At 44.4% G+C, this 17,092-nt stretch overlaps 1 protein-coding gene across 1 annotated transcript in view; it reads left to right on the top strand.

The window, feature by feature from the left end:
• Positions 1–17,092, top strand: part of CTNNBL1 (catenin beta like 1) — a 177,802-nt gene that overhangs the window by 141,154 nt on the left and 19,556 nt on the right. The window contains exons 12-13 of the mRNA XM_032294987.1: positions 3,998–4,095; positions 5,967–6,047. Coding sequence (XP_032150878.1) covers positions 3,998–4,095; positions 5,967–6,047 — 179 coding nt within the window. The remainder of the gene's footprint in view (positions 1–3,997; positions 4,096–5,966; positions 6,048–17,092) is intronic.

Here is a 17,092-nt window from a genome sequence, read left to right as displayed (position 1 = left end):
TAAAAGAAATTGCTTTCCGTAGTTGAGTATAAATTTATCTTTGAGCTTCCTAATAGCCTAGGCAAAGAAGAAACCATGGTAAGGAAATACAAAAAATTCATCAGGAAAGAGAAACATGTTCTTGATCTTGATCTCTGAAAGGACGGTAGCTGCTGAGGAGATTGGTGTAAACTCAGATCCAATGCTGTCTCTCCCCAGCGTAAAATTCACTGGTAGGTCCTAGCCCCTGTTCTCCATGGTCAGCCTTTGCCCACCCCACTGGCCTTGCACATGGACATGGCACTCCATCATACCACCCTTTGCATATATTGTTCCTTCCGCATGGAATGTGCTCTGCTTTTCTCTACCTTGTTGTTGGCTTTGGCTCTTCTTTTTGTTTTTTGAGATTTGCAGTTGTTTGTTACATCCAGTGGGGATCCTTGGAAGTCAGTTGTCCCTCCTCTGTGTTCCCCACGTCCTATTTGCCTCCCTCAGTAATGGAACTTGTTACACGGTGCTGTAACTGTTTTGTTTTCTTCACTAAATGAGGAGCTCCTTCAGGTTAGGGAGGCTGTGTTGTTTGTTTTTGGCCCTGAACACTCAGCACATGCTAGGCACAGAGGTAAACTGGTCAGTGAATGAGGGAGTAAGTCATTCAAGTTTGAGTTCTGCCTCATCCACCAGTGAGCTGTGTGGACAAGTTATTGCTGTCTGGGCCTCGGTTTTTCCATCATACAATGAGAAATTTGGCTAATAATCGATGAGAACTTTGGCTCTGATTTTTTTTTTTCTTTCCTCTGTGGTTGTCAGATTGTCATATATATAATACCAGGATGTTGTCACCAGCTGTCATACTAAGTAATTTCAAAGTTTCAAAGCTGAGCTTGTTAGAATTCACTGCATTTATTATGGCCTGTCCCATATCTGCTTACCAGCTGAAGAGATTACAGCTACTTCCAACTTGGTTGGCACGAGATTACAGTTGATTCTGTCCTTCACTCTTCCTGCCCCTAACCTTCTCTCCTTGGCGTACACAAAGGTCAGAGCACTTTCCCTGAAGTATGCCTTCACGGACATTCCTTTCTATCCTACTTTCTCACCCTGAGCTGAGCTGTCTTGGGTCACTGCCCTGACCCTGAGTTCATGGTGTTTTTTGCCTTCCTGTGGAGGCAGGGCTCATTCTCTCCACTGCTTTCTACCCTCACCCCACCCCAGTGAGTGACTATGGCAGGGCAGACAGAGGTTACCGCCTCAATCCCAGCTTTACTAAAAAGTTGAAAGGAAGTTGGTGGGGAAGCCTGTGGTCCTGAGAAGGTATATTGTACCTCTGTCCACAGCGTATTTTAAGAAAAATGCCGTATTTTTATATTTTCAATATCAAAAAAAAAAAAAAGATTCTACCAATTAGAAATATGTTACTGAAATTGATGGTTCCCTCAGGAAAAAAAAAACCATTCACCCACTCTCACGTGCAAAAACTCTTTAAGGACCATTTTGTAACTGAACAGTTTGAGAGCATATTAACAATGAAAGGTAGTGTTGCTCTGAATTTGGGATAGGCACTACATAGAGAAGTGCGGAAGCTGTTTGAAGGCATTTGAAACATATCCAGAATTCAAAAGTAGCCTGTTTGCCCCCACACCCACCTCCACCACTGAGAAGTTTTATATCGATAGCCTGCTTTCTTCCCATTCATTCAGCAAGTATTCCCAAAACATCTACCATGTGCCAGGTATTGTTTCAGAACCGGGGATATGGCAATGAACAGAGCTGACAAAATATCTGCCTTTCAGGAATTTATATTCTAATTGAGGGGAGATGGGGAACAAAAGATATAAATAAATCATACAGTATTTTGGAAAGTAACACATAACGAAGAGAAAAATAGAGCAGATGAGACTTGAGAATAGCAGTGTGGGGCATTGCATCTTTCAATAGGATGGTCAAAGGAAAGCCTCGCCGAGAGGATGACAGTGGAGTAAAACCAGATTTAAAGAGTAAGCCATGCAGATAATCTGCTGAGGAACGTTTCAGGCGGAGGAAACAGCAAGTGCAGAAGCCCCGAGGCAGGGACAGCCTGACGTTCACAGCATTTAGTCTGAGTTGGGGAGTCACCGAAGTGTTTTAAACAGACCTGACTTTAGGTGTTAACCTAAGGAATCATGCTGGCTGCTCTATGGAGAGTAGGCTAAAGGGACACAAGGGTGGAGCAGAGGGACTCACTAGGAGGTTATTGACTGTTCCAAGCAAGAAATGGTGGTGAACTGGACCAGGGTGGTGTAGTAGCAGTGGTGGCAGTAGTCAGAAGAGGTGGGATACTGGGTATCATTTGAAGGTAAAGCTGCCGAGGTTTCTCGTGGGACATGTGAGAAAGAAGAGAATCAAGGGCATTTTCACTGGTTTTGGCTGGAGAAACTGTAGAATCTGGTTGCCATTCATTAGATGGAAACAACTATAGGAAACAGGTTTAGGGAGGAAGACCAGGAGCTTGTTTTTGGACATGTTAAGTTGAAAGGAACCAGCCAGTCACAGAGGCTCACACCTGTAATCCCAGCACTTTGGGAGGCCAAGGCAGGTGGATTGCTTGAGGCCAAGAGTTTGAGACCAGCCTGGGTAACATGGCTAAACCCCATCTCTGCAGAAAATACAAAATTAGTCAGGCATGGTATTGTACGCCTGTAGTCCAGCTACTCAAGAGGCTGAGGCAGGAGGATTGATTGAGCCTCAGAGGTCAAGGCTGCGGTGAGCCCTGATCATGCCACTGCACTCCAGCTTGGGTGACAATTAAACCCTGTCTCAAAATAAAAATTAAGAAAAAAAGTTGATAGGATGTTAGGCAGCCACGTGGAGAGGACAGGTAGACAGTTGAATATATGAGTCAGCATTCAGAGGACAGGACTGACCTATAGGTTCAAATTTGTGGGTTGTCAGCATGTAAATGGTTTTCAAAGCCATAGGACAAGATGAGATCACCAGGGAAGTGAATATAGAGAGAAAATAGAAGTCTAAGGAATGACTAACTCCGACATTAAGAAATTAGGGAAATGAGGGGGTTGGGAATGCCTGTAAGTAAAGAAAAACACACTGGTACAAAATTGTATCCGTGCTATAGTCAGAGCAGTAAGAATGCTTCCTTGTGGCCTCGGTAGTCAAGTGACATTTTGGGGAACCCAAGATACCTTTGGCATAGGAAGATGCTCCTCAGTTTTTAAATAGAGAGTTTGTTGTTCACACCGTGAGCATTTTATTTCAAAACAGACTTTGTTCTGCCATTTCTCCACGAGTAGACTTTGTCACCTCCTTTTCAAGGTCATTATTCTTGATTTTTTGAAAGTTCTTTTTAAAGAAAAGAATCTCTTTACACCTGAAGCCTATAATATACCCTTCAATTACCCTCTTCTTCCAAGAGTGGAAGAATAGTATTTCATAATAGAAGCCACTGTGTTGTTGGACTCAGAAAGCACTGTTAACTGTTTTGAAGCGCTTACTGTCCAGCCACCTTTAAACTTGAAGCGGGGGTGTCAGCTGCACCAAAATGGGAGTGACAGCACTGGGCCCCTGTTATGTTTCATGCTTAATTCCAGGCTGTCTGCTTGGGGAAGTTATAGGGTAATTTGAGAATTCGATAGGATGTGTCTTACCCATTATTTGTTCATGTCATGGCTGGTATTCGTAGTCTATTCAGAGGTTTTTTCTGTAAAGGTGGGATTAGTTTGAGATTCTGTTGTGGACAATAAAAATCAATTAATTCCAGACAGAAAAGGAATTCTAACTTAGCTTTTATGCACTTGCTCAAGTTGTCCTTGAGGATATCATCTCTTGTAAATAGGTTTTTTGTGCAGTGTGAAGATCGGTTCAGTGTTTTAGTGACACATTTTAGGTTCTTGTCTTATTAATCAATAGCAGCAGTCAGAGAAACCTACTTATTCCCCCCTTGATAGAACCAGATGAGGCTTGAAGAGAGGTAATAATTAATGCTCTGATCTCAGCATGTTCTCTTTTCTCTTTCCCAACCCAGAGCATGTCTGTTCGATCCTGGCTTCCCTCCTGCGGAATCTGAGAGGGCAGCAGCGAACCCGGCTTCTGAATAAATTCACTGAAAATGACAGTGAGAAGGTGGGTGATTGTTGAACTGGAAGGATGGGACCAGGACTGATAGAAATGTTCTTTATCTGACGTGGTCTGAGGGATACTGGGTTGAGTGTTCCCACCCTAAAAATCTCTTTTGTAGCATCTGGGCTCTGTTGCTTTGCATGTCAAAGGCTTTTCTGGTTATTCTGCTTTCATTTCCAAATGCATTCTCCTGGGAGTAGTAACACTTGAGGGTGATACCACTAGTACTTGAGGGGGATTTTTAGACCCAAAGAGCATGGATTAGACTAGGATTTTTGTTGAAGGGTGCTGCACAGCATAGCAAAGCGATCAAGAGCATTGGCTTTGGATTCAGACTTCAGATTTGAACCTGTTTTTGCTACTTTTGAGAGATGTGTGCCCAGCTTCAACATGGAGACTTCAATACTCATCCTGAAGGGTCAATGGGCGGTGAATTAGATGAGGTCTTACTAGGGTGGTGGTAATAAAATGAAGATGATGGTAAGGAAATGGTAACACCTGCCCTAAAGGGCTAAGGAAGCTGGGAACACAGTTACGTGAGGTTAGATGGAATGGGCTATGGCAGCTGGGAACACAGTTACATGAGATTAGATGGATATTTTACATCTTTATCTAGTACACCAGACCATAGGATTTTTAACAGTAATAAGAGCTACCATTTATTGAGTGACTGCTATGGATTGGATGATAGAGCAGATGACTTTCATTGTTGCATATATTCTCACAGCACTGTGGTTTGATTATGTAACTTACCCAAGAAAGGTTTAAGACCATCTCTTCGGGCTACCTCTGACCATTTTTTCTACCCTCCCCAGGAGTATAGTATGATGAAGAGGCCATCAAGTTAGGACACAGGCATCTTAGTAGTCCCGTCACCCTGGTGACATCACTTAACATCTGTGCTTCAGTTTCCTCATCTTTAAAATGGGGTTTGCTGCCTATCTTCCCTGCATACCTTGTCAGGGTTTTTTTAAAGTTTAAGGAAATAATGGTCATGAAAATTCTTGATAAGCTGAAATATTAAGGTCTTAGGGTCATCAGTGTTGGCTAAAGAAGGTTTGACCACAGTCTTCCCAGACTGTCTGATGGCATGTTGCAGCAACATCTCCTGTTAACCAACCAGCATCAGCTCCTGGGTAAATGAATGCCAGAGTTGCCAAGGGCTGTGGTGGTGCCAGCCGATAGAAAGATTAGTCAGGAGTCTGGGCTGGCTTCACAGTGTTTCTTTTGGAGTCTTGGGGAAAAAGCAAAACTTTTTCAAGCTCACTGAGTGTTCCTCAAGCCATGTTTGAAGCATGACTTTGCTGAACTTAAAACTGATTTTTAAGTTACTGCCAAGCAAAAGTCGGGGCCTTTTTTAAAGTTGCTGAAGGAGGTTTTCTTGCTCTCTCTTCTGACTCAAACACAACTAAAAAGATTTCAGTCAGGCATTTTTTAAAAGAAGATCAGCTCTGGGGCAGAATCTGAACATGAAAGGTTTCAGTTTGAAAAAAAATTTCTGTAAAGTTCTAAGTGAATATCAAGTATGTAACTTCAAGCTCCTTTTCTTTGCAAGAAGGGACTTGAATTTTTATTTATTTGTTTTTAACAACTTGCATTCCTGGAGTCCTAGAAGGGCTGAGAATGCATAGTCTCCTCTCAGGGAATGGGCCTGGTTCAAACTGCATTCATCCTAAGTGTTTGCTTTGTTCTGCCCCAGCCCTTTGATCCACTCCTGATGTGTCCCTAAGTAAAGCTTCTCTCATCGGATGTAAGGAGCCGGAGTGGGTCTCCCTTTGTAAGAAGGGACAGTGAGATGAATAAGAGTGCCACTCTTCTCTTGCCTTACGTTGTCTTTCCTTCTCACTCAGGCCTGTGAAATCTCTCTCTTTCAGGTTGACAGACTAATGGAGTTGCATTTTAAATATCTGGGTGCAATGCAGGTGGCGGACAAGAAGATTGAAGGGGAAAAGCACGTACGTATCCCTGCCTCTCTTTTGCCAGCTATTGACTTGCATCCATTTGGGTCCCTTGTGTTCCTCATCTCTCCCCACAGGATAGGTAAGGGCCAGGTCACCATCTAACACGTAAAAGTAAAGCAGAAAATGGTCTGCCAAGTGGTTCTGACTGCTGTTCTAACAAGAGTGACAGCCTTTCAGGAGGAAATGTGTAGCATCCATCTGGGTTGGACCTGGGAATCTGGGTGGACAGCACAGGCACCTTGACAAGAACTTCTGTTCGAAAATCTGGCCAAAGTCCATTGCTGGGACCTGGTACCATGTTGGCAGAGCATGTCTTAGTCCTCACACTTGCTGGCTTCTGAAATCCGGAGGGAGGCATGCTGAGGAAGGGTGATCACAAGGTAGAAGAGCTGGAAGGAAACTGAATGGTCATGGAATCCGGTTACCCTATTTACAGATGGAAAACTGGAGACCTGGAGAAGGGTAGCTCGGAAGCATTGTAACCAGACCAAACCCCAGGTTCTCAAGGGCTGACCCTTGCTTTCTCATGTTGATGGTTGCTAAGGGAAGTGACACCTCCTGGGTGTTCTTTCTTGAGAGGCTGTGCTTTCAGTATGTGCTAACAACTGTGGTGGTATCCCGGCCTCTGTGTTTCACCTCCGTTCATTTTGTTCTCCGTCATCTCGGGCCACTGTAGCTTTCCATCTGTATTTCTTAGTCGGGGTAAGTTTTCCTGTTGCTGCTTAATGTCCCATTTGTATTCACTCCCCTACAAGACACTTTCAAGTCTTCAGTCACATAAAATGACCCCTTGCTTGCTTTTTTCCAAGTCTACAGGAGACCTCATTGTCCTTGTGATCTAGTGTCCTTGCATCACTCCATCCTTCTTTGCAGACTTGTCTTAAAGATAACTTGAGGCTTTTGAACTAAGCAACCCTGAGCATTGGGAACTCCACTAGCATTTTCCCTCAGGGCATGCCTCGGGCCAGAGTGAGAAGCAAGAGCTGGGGGGCCGTGGGGAGAGAGTGACCTTGTTATCTGTGTCCTGTTTCTCTTTGCCACTTCTTATCCACCTTTCCCCTTTCATAAAATGTGTCTTCATTTATGAACACCAGCAGATAGGTAGCTGTGGTTTTCATTCTCGTGATTTCCCTATGATCCCTAAACTTAGTAAGTCCTCAGAAGTTTGTGGATTGATTGAATTGATTAACTGGGGCTTTGTTCTTTTATACAGTGATACTACTGCAAGATAAAAGGCAAAGACTCTAAATTCTGAGGTTGGACTTGATACTAGCATGTTCCACCACAATTCTTTCATTCCAATTCACCCCAACCCCTTTGTTCTTTAATTAAACTTTCCTTTTCCATCTTTCTTCCCTATACAATAACTTGGACATGAAGGACACTTGGTGGTTGTTAAATTGTCAGAGTAATGTACTCCTTCTCTTTGTCTGAATGATAATTAGAAACAACTTGAAATTCCCCTGGACTTTTTTAAGGAAACAGCCATGAGACAATTAGAACCCCAACCCTGACGGAATCCCTGATGTTATCTGCTGGGGAGATCTGGAGGGGTGGTAGAAGAAAGACCTGGGAATCAGGGGACCTAGGATTTAAGAGCAAGCACCACCTTTAAATCACTGCTAGCTATGGCTTGTCACTATGCCTCATGTAGCCTCAGTTTCTGGGCTATAAAGTGATATTAGCCAAAATGATCCAACCCCTCAAGTTTAATGTTTTCCTCATTCCCTCAGGTTAGGTTAAACATCTTTTGGTAACTCTGGACAATGGGGTGAATTAAATGTGCAGTGATAGGTTGATCAGTGACTGATTGGTCTTCCAGATAGAGGTACAGCAGTCTAGTAGAAAAGGTAATCTTGCCACTTCTAGCTCTGAGATCTTGGACCATCGGGGTGACCTTCCTAAGCTTTGTTTTCTCATCTATAAAATGAGAATAAAAACAACCCCCCTTTTGGGCCAGATGTGGTGGCTCATGCCTATAATGCCAGCACTTTAGGGGGCCGAGGTGGGCAGATTGCTTGAGGTCAGAAATTTGAGACCAGACTGGCTGACAAAGTAAAACCCCCATCTCTACTAAAAATACAAAAATTAGCTGGGCATGATGGCGCACGTCTGTAATCCCAGCTGCTCAGGAGACTGAGGCGCAAGAGTCACTTGAACCTGAGAGGTGGGAGCTGTAGCAAGCCAGGATGGTGCCACTGCACTCCAGCCTGGATAACAGAGTGAGACCCTGTCTCAAAAGATAAAAACAAAACACCTCCCTTTAAAGGTTATTATGAAGTCTAAGCATAAAGTATAGAAAGTACTTTGCTCAGTAAGTAGAAGCTGCTGCTGCTGCTAGAATTTCCTACCTTCCTTTGGAATTTTTGTGTAACTTTTTAGTAAGCCAGGCAGTCCTTTTCCTGACAGCATTCCCCTTGCCAGATGTCCCAGAAGGAGTCGCCTCGCAGGACAGTGTTGGCACCATCAGATGCTTTATGTGAGGTGCAGCTTAGACTTTTGTGGGAGACCAAGTAAGTGGCTGGGTGTCAGGGAGCAGCTTACACCTAGCTGTTAGGAAACTTGGCCTGCTTCCCAAAAGATTATCTATTATCAGCATTGAAGAGGGTATGAAATTGATTAGCACTGACGGAGAGTAATCGCTGCAGCCACTCTCCCAGCATTCACAGAGCTGCTATGTGCCACGGGCACCAGGGCCCTGCCGCTCCCTGACAAACATCTGTCTCCTTGATGCCAAGGCCGTTTTGCTGGGCACTGGCAAACATTCCAAGGCCATTAGTGCTCAGCAGCCTCAGTGTTACGCAGAGAGCCAGGGCGGGTAGGGGTGAGGGATGCATTTGTGAGCAGTGTTTGCTGCCAGCACACAGGCGCCATCCTAGCAGATGAAGCCGCCTCACCGGTGTAAAGTGACTTAGAAAACATGACCTCCTTTTCACCTCTCCCTCATGCCGTCTTCTCTCTAAATTGCGGACAGTTTGTCTCCTTGTCCCCATTAAATTTGAATGTCCTACACCAATTGGGAGCTCAGCAAGTATTTGTTAACTTGAATTGAATGCTTATTTTTCAGGCATTTTTATGACATTGACTATCAGATCAGTAATGAATCATCTCTCACGTACTTCACCATGTCTGCAACCAAAAAACCTGAGATAACAGGCTCAATTCTTGGCATGTTTATTGTCCCAGAGCCATCACCTTCCCTGTGAACTTGAGACTTCTCTGGGTACCATGCAAGTGCCCACAGTTTGCAGTTGACCAGGATTCACTAGAGAGAAGCTAGTCATTTGGCAAATGTCGATGAGGTGCCTGCTCTGGGAAGGCGCTAGGCCAGGCACCAGCTGGGTTTGAGAGGCAGAAGTGCCAAGAAAAGAATGGCCCCTAGAGGTGGTGCGGTAGATAAGAGGATTCAGGGAGCGGGGAGAGGTCCTCTAAGGCTAGAGTCACCCTAAACTCTAGGGGGCGCTAGTTTTGTGGCTGAGCATTCCTGCTGAACCTAAAAAGGTAGGGTTGTCTAGGGCGTTTCCAGTCGGGGTGAAACAACAAAGGAGCAGCAGTGGGAAGCCAAGTGAAGGGGGAGAGGAGAGTGTACCTTCCACAAGCGGAGGATGTGAAAGGGAGAGCATGGGCTTCATAGCCAGACTTTTTCCTGGTTCTCCGACTGTGGGCAAACAATTTAGCTATGCTATCCTTATTTTCTTCCTTGATAGTATTTGTTTTGTGTTTAAGGTGTATGTCCCAATATGTGTACTTTGAGAAGTTATGTAGGTAGGGATATGGTGTTGGTGAACATATTACACACAAAAGCTGCTTGCACAGGGCCTGGCACTCAGGAGGTGGTCAGAGAACCTTTAGCTTTCTTTTTTTTTTTTCTTTTTTCTTTTTTTTAAGACAGAGTCTTGCTCTGTCACCCAGTGGCGCCATCTTGGCTCACTGCAGCCTCTGTCTCCTGGGTTCAAGCGATTCTTCTGCCTCAGCCTCCTAATTTTTGTATTTTTAGTAGATACGGGATTTCACCATGTTGGCGAGGCTGGTCTCGAAATCCTGACCTCGTGTGCTGGGATTGGAGGCATGAACCATCGCGCCCGGCTGAACCTTTAGCTTTCTTTTCTCTACAAAGACTGTTTATGCCCCATCCCCCCACCCCCTCACACACACACCCACTGTCCTGATTCCCCAATACTGCAAGATTTATTCTTCCCCACTTCTCCAACCCCCTTCTCCTTCCACTAGGCCCCTGCTGCCACACAGCCTTTCTTTCCTTCTTTGCATTTGTCATTCCCGTCTGCCCTGAGCCTCCTCTCTCTGTGATTCCTTCCACTATCAGGTCTCAGTCAAATGTCGCCTCCTCAGAGAGGCTTTCAGTGATTACCATATGTAAGAGAGCCCTCTCCCCCCAGCTGCCTCAGAACCTGTAATTATTTCATTTATTTGTTTACTCTGTATCTCTGGGACTGTAATCTCTCTTGTTCATCATTTCTCAGGACATCGTGCCTGACATTCAGTAAATGAAAGACCACTGCTCATTAGGTGAAATTAATACCTGTCTGTGAGTATTAGGGAAGATAGGGCGAGTCACCCTGGACTTTCCACATTATTCCTTAACACTAATTTTTAACCCTAATTTTTGGTTTCTCTATGATTAGACCTGTCACCAAAAATATTAAAGTACAATTATGTGGCATCTGTGGCATAGCAGTAGCAATATTTAATAAGAAAAAATACCCCTACTTTGAAGAATCAACAGGACTAACAGATAATTGTACACACATTCAGTTTAAATCACATATTACAGTAACCTGTAACTAGCAAAGACTTCATGTCTTGGGTAGTGACCCTCTGCTTTTATGTTGTATTCAAATGCTGTGAGATTCCAGGGTCATAATGTCCCTGGACATACCGTAGGGGTTTCTGGTGAGCAAGATGTGACCTGAGCTTTTCAAGGGCATGTAATTCTTAAGACCCATCTAGTGAGCAGCGGTTCTTGTGATCTGTAAATATCCAGGGTTCTTGTCTCAGCAGATTTCACCTGACTCCCCAAACGACTAGAAGCCCAGAAAATACCAATAAGATGCCCATTGCTGGGCAGGCATTCTGACTTCTTATAGATTCCTTCCCATTTCCATTGGCTAAATATACAGAGCATGCCTGGCTTTTGACTGTCAGAAAGAAGACATAATTATATAGGTATCAGCAGAGATTTTTCTAAAAGAGGGAAGAGAGCCTTGGAGAGAAGTTTTCTGTCTTTTAGTTTCTGGGAAAATTATACACAGCAGGTTTGCTCAATAAAGTGTTCTTACCACATACTTTGCACCGTAATGACTTAACAAATTGCATGCTAATTTTGTCACAGTTAAATCATTCTAGGCTTTACCTGAAAAGAAAAAGATGGACTCTTTGTAATGAAACAATATCCACAGGACTTGATGTCCTAAACAGACTTAGTCCTTCGAGTTTGAACCTCATTTAAAGATTTGTATGAAAGGGGGTGAAGTGCAGGAATGAATGTGTGGGGTACGTGAGCCTAACACATTGGGTGAGATTGTAGACAGTGAGAGTGTGAGGCTGCCATCGATTCTTCTGCTAACTTGCTGAAGGATTCTGGGGCAAGGTTTGAAAGAGAATCCTGCTGAGAGTTCCTCCCAGCTCCCCTCCCACCGCCACTTTTTTTTTTTTTTTTTTTTTGAGACAGGATCTCATTCTGTTGCCCAGGTTAGAATGCAGTGGCATGGTGTGATCACAGCTCACTGCACCCTCAAACACTTGGGCTCAGGTAGTCCTCCCGCCCCAGCCTCCCGAGTAGCTGAGACCTCAGGCGCATGCCACCACACTCAGCTAATGTTTGCATTTTTTTTTTTTTTTTTTTTTTTGTAGAGACGAGGTCTAGCTATGTTACCCAGGGTGTTCTCAAACTCTTGTGCTCAAGCAAACCTCATGCCTCAGCCTCCCAAAGTGCTGGAGTTACAGACCTGAGCCCCTGCGCCTAGCCTAGGCCCTTTAAACCTGTGGTTCCCAAACTTTCTCAGTCCATAGATTTGCCAAAACACAGCTTACAGCCAGTAAAAGCTACTGACAGGGGCTAGGGGCGGAGGACATGGTGCTCTTACCTCTCTCATACCCACTTTCGAACATTTTGCTCATTCATCCTCTACCACCTCGCCACCTGCCCCCTTGCCAATCACAAGCATCCTTTTCGCTCTTGTAAGACAAGTCAGAGGACCTGAATTCTGGCCCTACACCTCTGCCACTTATCTTGCAGTATGACCTTGAGCACTGTTTTGCCTTTCTAATCCTCTCCATCGTCCTCATTCAGCGGTGCTAATAGGCTCTCACTCTACCAAGCTTATAGGTTTGTTACAAGGTCTGATGAGATCAGGGCTAGGTGCCAGGGCCTCCCGAATCTCTGCAGACTCATGTAGCCAGCTGCCACCTGGATATCATCCATAGGCTCTTCTGACTTAGCGAGTCCAACACCGGGCTTGTGGCCCTAACCCTGTATAATCTCTTCCCCGACTCCCCACATTAGGGTCGTTCACCAGTTTCACCAGTCAAAAACCTAGGCACCATCTGTTTACTCCTCTCTCTCCACCTCCCACCACTCACAACCTGGTAAACTTTACCTCTGATGTCTCTGCAACCTATCCACTTTCTTTTTTTTTTTTTTTAGATGAAGTCTCACTCTGTCACCAGGCTGGAGTGCGGTAGTGCAATCTTAACTCACTGCAACCTCCACCTCCTGGGTTTAAGCAATTCTGCTGCCTCAACCTCCCGAGTAGCTGGGACTACAGGTGCGTGTCACCATGCCCGGCTAATTTTTGTATTTTTAGTAGAGATGGGGTTTCACCATATTGGCCGGGATGGTCTTGACCTCTTGACCTCATGATCAGCCCACCTTGGCCTCCCAAAATGCTGGGATTACAGGCATGAGCCACCGTGCCCTGCCCCACTTTCTGTCTCTTTACTACCAATACTTAAATTCAGGCCGCCATCATTTTTTTCTTCCATTAGTCCAGCACCCTCCTAACTAACTAGTCTGCCTTTTCTCTAGGTTTGGGCCCTCCGATTCATTTTCTACATAGCAGCCAGAGATTTTTCTAAAATGAAAATTCATTTATGTACTTCCCCACCCAAATACAGTAAACAGTGGCCTTGCATTGCCCTGGGGATGCAGTCTAACCTCCTGCTCTGGCCTCATGGTACCTCCCCTAACCCCTGCTGGCTGCTCCAGCTGCATCCCTCACCCTCGTGATGTGCAAAAGCCATTCTGCACCACTTGTGCTTCCCTGAGCTTGTGCTTTCTCAAACCTTCTAGACATGGGCCCATTGCTCTGAACCCTGCCTAGAACACCTCTCTGTGCCATCTTTTCCACATCCCTTTCATGAAGCTGGCTAATTTATACTCCGTATCCTTCAGGATTTTGGCAAACAAATTAGTCCATAAACATGTATTGAGTGTCTGTCATGTACTAAGCATTCTTCTTAGTGTTTCCCTGGCAGTTTCTGCAGAAAGTCTTCCCTGAGACCACCTGGAGCCCCTCCTGTGTGCCCTACATGCACCCTTGCACTGCAACCTCAGGCTGAAGATCAGGGACTCTGGAGCCAGACTGTAGACATAAATCATGGCTCTGACTCCTACCAGCAGGGTGATTACAAGCAAGTTACTTAAACCTCTGCTTCAGTTTCTTCATCAGTGAAAGGATGAGAATAAGAGTACCTATCATGTGGGATTGTGGGGAGGATTAAGCAAATGTAGTATATGTAAGTCACTTGGAATATTTTTTGGCACAGGGAAGTATGCCCTAAGTGGTAGCTATTATTACAAGTATTTGGACCACATGCCTATCTGTCTCTCCCTCTAAGTCTTCGTAAATACGGACTGATCTTATTTACTTTCTCCATTTCTCCAGTACGGTTGTTGTTTTCGGCCTTGTATTATTGTATCTGCTATCACAGAAGTACTGATTCTCTCAAGACTGGAGTATATGTTGTCAGAATTCAAATGAGCAGTCTGGGTTTTTTTTTTTTTTTCAGGGGGATGTAAATTTAGAAATTGAATTTAAGTAAATTTAGAATTTGCGTCACACTTGTGATGGCGGCATCATGGTGATATGGAAGGAACATGAATGTGGTGTCACACGAGCCCAAGGTTGAATCCCAGCTCTGCCACACATGGTCCCTGTTCACTTGGGAAACGCCCTGCCCTGTGTGTGTCTACTTCCATGGTAGCTTTATTATAGGGTCATTTTGAAGATTAATGATATTGTTTGTAAAAGCCTGGCCCATGCTTATGTGCTAAGACAGAACTAACATGTAACCAGCCTCTTGTTTGTGGGCAGAGCTGTGGCCCAAGAGCCTTGGATTCCTGATCCAAGACATCAGTTAGCTGTACATTTTTTAAAGAATTTTCTTTTACTGATTCTCCAGCCTCAGTTTTCCCAGCTGAAAGACTTGCAGTTTCTAGGATTCTTCTCTAATAGTCTACCCTATTTTAGAAGCTTTTGCAGGAAGATTTGTTTTGCTGGTGTTTGTGCTTCTCCCATCTCCAGTTACATCCCTCTCCCATGGTTCAAGTTTCTCCCTGTGCTTTGGAAGAAAAAAGCAACTAGCATTTTCTGAATGGTGAGGCAATTCCCACCCATGACTAGAGACCAAGTGGAGACTTCAGGCTTCGGCTGAGTCATGTCCCATGTTATTAAAGCAAGAGAGGTTCATATTGGCTTCATAGCAGCCTCTTTTATGACTGTCTCCTTTTATCAGCAAGGGGCAGCTCAGTGCCTGTCAGGGGCAGATTAGAAATGACATCCACATGCTTATTTGGAGGGCTCGCGACTTGACTGCTGAAAGAGACGGAGGCGTGTGGAAAGACGGTGATTCGGTGGTGCTCCCAAGGACAGATTAACATTTAAAATGAGGATGTGGCTGAAAGAGGGGGAAACACACACACATACAACCCTGCAGAAATGGCACCTTGGTGCTACACATACCACCTCCTTGTGTATCTTTGGAGATGAATCTGTTTATTTTTGCAACCCCCAAACAGGCTTATGCTGCCGTGAATTGCAATCTGTTCTACTTAATGCGCCGTTCACTGAATTACCATCTAAGTTTTTATTCTAGCCCTCTCTCATGGAATGAACAAAACAAAACCTATCAGAGTATCTCTCTCTTTTTTTTTTTCCTAGCCCTCTCAGATTGCATGTGGAATTTGCTGGTGTCGCTGTAGATTCTTGTTTCCCTTTTAAAAGTTTCTTCAATTTCTGGGGAAACTATAGGCCAAGAAGTGAGGCCACCTTACATTTTCATGCTACTGGCTTGCATTAGTCCCCAGATATGGCATAAAGAAAAATATCCCATCTATTTGTTTATATGCCAATACTGGGAAAAGTCCATAAAACAAAGACTTTTTCCTTTTTTGAACTATGAAAGTGAACACAGCCTTGGAGCCAGATTTGCATGGGTTTCTGTCCCGTTTCTGTTCTGTTTCCTGTTCATCATGAGCCTTGTGATCTTAGGAGAGATTCATCTCTTTAAGCCTCAGTTTCCCACTTGAAAAGTGGAAATAGGAATAGTTTTTACCTCTTGGGGTTCTTGTGAGGAAAAATGAGAAATCCATGAAAGTGCTTAGCACAGTGCCTGGCACTCAGTAAGGACTCAAGAAATTTCACACTTGTTCGGATTCAGACTTTGCTGTCCATCTCTTGCCAGCATGAAAAGTCTAATAGAGAAAGCCTGGGACTATGGAATCACATTCCACTCAGATCTCCAACTGAAACTCAATGGTAGTCATTTGACGTCTGTCTCAGTTTTTCCATCTGTGAAATCTAAAAATGGTATTTATTGTACATACCCAACACAGGGCATATAGAGCAGGTAAGGTTAATGCAGGTGCCCTGCTTTGCAAAGTAAAAAATGCCGCATAGATGCTGAGTTGTCGTTGCTTCACAAAGAAGGCAGTCACCTTCAGTCTCTTCAGAGGTGAGAGTTGAGTGAATTGATTTGTGGAATCACGGATCAATTCACTTTAAAACTTAACTCTTCTGTCTTGTTCAGATACAGTCCAACATACATACAGATTTTTACTCTGAAGTTTCATAAAGTGAGAAATGTTTATAACACTTAAGGAAGTGACTGGATTCTTGGAATGTCCCTTTAATCTCTGTTCATCATATTCCCATTTGAAGGGTACTTGATTTGCATGCCCATATTGTCTTAAAATGGCCTGTCTTTGCAGCCATATAAAAGGATGAGTTCATGTCCTTTGCAGGGACGTGGATGAAGCTGAAAACCATCATTCTCAGCAAACTAACACAGGAACCGAAAACCAAACACCGCATGTTCTCACTCAGAAGTGGGAGTTGAACAATGAGAACACATAGACACAGGGAGGGGAACATCTCATAGTGGGGCTTGTCGAGGAGTGGGGGGCTAGGGGAGGGATAGCATTAGGAGAAATACCTAATGTAGAGGATGGGTGCAGCAAACCACATTGGCACGTGTATGCCTATGTAACAGACCTGCACGTTCTGCACATGTATCCCAGAACTTAAAGTATGACAACAACAACAATAATTATAATCAGAAAAAAAAATGGCCTGTCTAATGTCACAGCAGATCCAGGGGTTGTTTCTCCTCCATGTACTAAAGAGGAAGATGAGTTTATTGATGAAAGGATGAGCTGATGGTCAGTGCTGGCCATCATGTCCTGTTGAGGTGATGATATGCGTCTCCAGCTTGAGGCATTTCTCATGGCAGCTCCTCTCTCTGGGAGTACTGTCAGCCAACATCCTAAGTCCACCCACATATCCATATTCAGGTAGAAACCCATTACAGCTGGTTATTGAAAGTGCCTTGGTCCTAGGTGTGCCACAGATTATCAAAGCCAAAAGGAACCTTCAGGAGCACCGGATCAGGGAAGCAGGTGAAGCACATGGCCACTCTCCCCTCCTGTAGTCAGGGTGGGCATTTCTAGTGCTTTCGGGGCTGTTTCCTGCTGAGCTTCGCCGTAGCTTCACGACGGTTTTTTGGATCATACTCTGCAGTCC

This window comes from Sapajus apella, unplaced genomic scaffold (assembly GCF_009761245.1).
Source record: "Sapajus apella isolate SASKATOON/1434 unplaced genomic scaffold, GSC_monkey_1.0 scaffold33, whole genome shotgun sequence".
In the NCBI taxonomy this organism is placed as follows: Eukaryota; Metazoa; Chordata; class Mammalia; order Primates; family Cebidae; genus Sapajus; species Sapajus apella.
This window is presented reverse-complemented; position numbering and strand designations above follow the sequence as displayed.